General features: G+C 54.3%; 1 protein-coding gene across 1 annotated transcript; it reads right to left on the minus strand.

Annotated features, from left to right (window-relative positions):
* Positions 1–1,116: 1,116 nt before the first annotated feature.
* On the minus strand, positions 1,117–3,795 carry DLX1 (distal-less homeobox 1). Its single transcript, XM_070956904.1, has 3 exons — positions 3,483–3,795; positions 2,462–2,661; positions 1,117–1,371 (listed from the first exon to the last, which is right to left on the minus strand). The coding sequence occupies exons 1-3, from the start codon at positions 3,793–3,795 to the stop codon at positions 1,117–1,119; spliced, it is 768 nt and encodes a 255-aa protein (XP_070813005.1).
* Between the last annotated feature and the right edge of the window lie 240 nt (positions 3,796–4,035).

Genomic DNA, 4,035 nt, shown 5'->3' on the forward strand with positions numbered 1-4,035 from the left:
CATCATCAGATTTTGTGGATCCCATGGCAACCCACTTTACCCTTTCAGCTGAGATCCATGAAAATGAATCCGAGAAATAAAACCCGATCGGCTTTAAAAAGCCGTAAGACTAGGTTTCTGCAAATGTGTTTGCAGTCCGAATCCCATGGCCTTCCTTCGATCCAATGTGCGGGGATGCCCCAAAGCGGAAAAACAAACAGCAGCCATAATGAGACGGTCCCTTCAGTGTGTGCGGTTGGTTTTGAAACAAACGGCCTGAACACAGCATCACTTTTGCAAAACAATTCCGCCCATAAGTTTATTTTTAAAAAATGTTTAGGACTCTCATAGTGGTAGTTTTAAGTCAATAAATAATAATAATTTAAAAAATCCCCTTTCCCATTCGACAAAAGGAAAAAAAAAATTGTACACCGAGAGGACTACAACGAACACTGAGAAGGAAAAGGAAGGAAGGAAGGAAGGAAGGAAGGAAGGAAGGAAGGAAGGAAGGAAGGAAGGAAGGAAGGAAAGGTTGTTCCTTGGCGAAGCCCAGAAAGAAAGGATGAGTTGAAGGGAATGGCCAAGAGTCATTTGGACAGGACAGAAAGACGGACAAGAGAGAGGACCCTGCTCCCCCTCCCTTCCTCGGACAAACAGGTTCTTTGCTGCCGGCGTCCTGATGGTCCACCCATGCCGAGGGCCAGATTCCGCGCTGCTGCTGGCAGGCTGTCATCCGGCGTGGCTGGGGGGACGATCTGGGGCCGCCGCGTCAGCTGTCTGCAGTGGGAACCAGCCCCGCCTGGCATCTGCTTGTCTCGGGAGCTGCGACCCAAAAACCGTCGGCGATTCAGAGACGCTCCGGCTGGCTCAGGCTTTCTAAGGGGTGGATGAAGGAGGCTTCCTTCCGCGGTGCGATTTCCCCAGACCAACAAGGTTGCCTTTGTTTTTTTTCTTCGTTCGTTCGTTCATTCGTTCGTTCGTTCGGTGGTTCCAGCCGATGGGGCGATCGGCTTATCGGTTCAAACGTTGCAAAAGTAAAAAATAAAAACAAAACAAAACAAAAAACACAAAAGCCAAAGCAAAAAAAAAAAACAAAAAAAAAACAACACAAACCGGAGCCGGCCAACCCTTCGCTCCTCACATCAGCTGAGGCTGTTGCATAGTCTCCTGGTGGGCCGAAGGGTACCAAGACGTGTAGCTGGGGATGTAGGTGCCCGGGGTTCCCGTGGAGCTCTTACCCGACGACGAGCTGGTGTTCCAGACTGGCGGCCCGGGCGGAGAGCTGGCCGACAGCGACCTCCCGTTGGCCAGGGCGCTGCTTTCCAAGGCGGCTCCCCCTTGCTTCATTAGCTTCTTGAATTTGGAGCGCTTGTTCTGGAACCAGATCTTGACCTGCAATCCCCCAAGTCCCAGGAAGATGAAACGTTCAGAACACAGCGCAAAAAGTCATAAGCCTTCCCTGCCTAAGTCACCCTCGGGCCCAAGAAAGGAGCTCCTTCATGGCTCTTCTCTCCCCACCCCCACCCCCCAATCATGCTCCGAGGAATCCGGTCTCGGCCCCAAGGCGCCAGACATCGCTTGACTGCGACCCCGGACAGAAAGGTCGAGGGAGCTGGAGGCGAACACCGAGTTTTCTTCCCTACTTCAATGGGGGAAAGCGAGTTAGCTGCTGTCCAGAGACTAACCAGGTCGTTTTTAACGTGTTTACCCCTTGCCCGGTATCCAAGGATCTGGAAAGGCCAAAAATTTTCTTTCCCCCGTCCACACGTGGCTAAAAATCGGGGTGCCGCGGATGCTTAAGACCTCGGAATGCGGCCGGAACAGAGAGCAACTGTGCCACAAAGACAGCAAGGACACTCATTTCTAAACCGAGAAAGGCCCAGGCCAAAGAAAAGTCCCACGTCAATTAAACTCCCAATTTTTTTTTTTAAATTTCGAGGTTTGAGGGTTTTGACCCAGAAAGGATGGGGGGGGGGCAGAGAGATAGGAACGAATGGTAGGGTAGGTGGTTTTCCTTTGGGTCGGATTTCTGGAAAGGGAGCCCGGTTGTTTGCGATTCTGGCCCGGGTTTCTCCACGTCCTGAAAGGGAATTTCTGAACCCTGAGAAACTTAAAACCTCTGGATCCTATTTGGGGAGAGTAGAGACCTTTTGAGCCAAAGGTGCTTTGGAAAGAGGAGAAGGGAAGCTCGCCCAAAGGCTTCAATAGCTCCAGAACAAGCAAAAGCACCAGGTAAAGCAAAGAACGTATTTTAATGTGTTTTTAGGGCGCTTTCTCAGATTTGGGGCGATGGCTTCATCCAGACATGCGATAGAGAGGAGGGAATCCTTTGGCCGAGCTTTTTTTTCAGCTCTACCGGACCCCAAGAAACTTCCTTGCCGAAGGAAGCTCGGATGGGAAAAGCACGAAGCCTCCTGGGGGGGACAGAAGAGCGTCCCAGGGCCGGGATGAAGGAGGGGAAACCGGCCCCTTCTCTGCCTACCTGAGTCTGGGTGAGGCCCAAGGAAGCGGCCAACTCGGCTCTTTCCGGCAAAGCCAGGTACTGGGTCTGTTGGAAGCGCCGGTTCAAAGCCTGGAGCTGCAAGCTGGAGTAAATCGTCCGGGGTTTCCGGATTTTTTTCCCTTTGCCGTTAAAGCGCACTTCGCCGCCTTCCACCACGGTGCTTTTCTCTGTCTCGGTGCCTGGAAGAAGTGACAAATAGAGGCCCGTGAGAGGAGATACCTGGCCGCCTCGCTGGTTTAGGCGGAGAGGCGAGGATCAACGCCAGCCACGCAGCCTCTCAGTCAGTCCGGGTCAGAGGTTTGGCCCCGGCCCCGCACTGGCCTCCAAAGGGCCCCGAGAGCAGCCGATGTCAGGCTCCCTCCTCCGCCCTCCAATCAGTCACGCTTTAATGAGCCCCGAAGCCCCACCGGCAGCCCCCGAAGTCGGGCGGAGATGAGGCGGCTGTTGTGCAAGAGGCGAAGGGATTGTTGGCAGCCCCGGAGTTTCATCGCCCGTGGGGAAGGGGAAGAGGGGGGGGGAAAGGAAAAGTTTTTCTATTTTTACAGGCGGCGGCACTTTAGGTTTAATTACCCTTAATTGCATACATTGTTTATAGCGCGACGCAATAAATAATTGCCGAGCCTAATAGGCGCACATCTGGGGGGGGGGTGAGTTGGAAAGAGTGCAGAGGAAATGCTTTCGGGCCTTTGCCAGCCGGGCCTGGTGTGGCTTTGTGTGTAAACTCCAGAGATCTTGGAAACGAGGCTGTTCCCTTGAGGGTAGTTGGGGCAGAAACCAGGGGGCTTGGGGGAGGAAAGAAAAATCTTACACAACACCCCCACCCCAATTCAGTTGGGCTGCGTTTCTTTTTGTTTCTCTTCCCCATCTCCGTATTTTTCAGGTGTGGGGGGGTGTCCATTTAGGATTTCTCCCCTCCCCTCCCCTTGCCCCCCTCCCTCCCTACCGACCCCCCCTCCCTTCCCTGCCCTGCCCTCCCCTCTCGCCGGCAAATGGCACGTACCTGTTTCCTCTAACCGAGTCTGAGCCAAGCTGGTGCTGTTGGGGTAGGACTGCACCGAGCTCATGTAAGGGTTGCCCGAGTGGCCGCTGACCGAGTTGACATAGGGGTAGCCCAGCGGTCTGGAGAAAGAGGAGGCGGCGCTGTACGAGCTGTCCGGCTGCGAGTGGCCGGCCGAGTGTAAACAGTGCATGGAGTAGTGGCCGTGGGCCATGGGCGACGGAGGCATTTGCTGCCCGGGCGGGCCAAACTCCATGAAGACCGCCTTGCCTGAGACGGGGCTATTTAGGCTCTCTGGCATGGTGGTCATGGTCATTGCTCGCCGCTGACTCGGGTGGCTCGCTCGCTCTCGCTCTCCCTGCCTCGCTCGCTCGCTCGCTCTTGCTCGCTCTCGCTCGCTCTCTTTCTCTCGTCTTTGGGGGGGTCTCTCTCCCGGCCTCGCGTTCTCGGGACCCAATTTAAGAGGCCCGGGGCTTTTCACTTTCCATTCATAAGAAAATGGAGTTTGGCTCTTTGGAAAAAAAAAAAAAGTGTCTCTAAGGCATGAGATGCTGGG

Source organism: Pituophis catenifer, unplaced genomic scaffold, assembly GCF_029215685.1.
Source record: "Pituophis catenifer annectens isolate HBS135680 unplaced genomic scaffold, rPitCat1.0.hap2 SCAF_1, whole genome shotgun sequence".
Taxonomy (NCBI): domain Eukaryota; kingdom Metazoa; phylum Chordata; class Lepidosauria; order Squamata; family Colubridae; genus Pituophis; species Pituophis catenifer.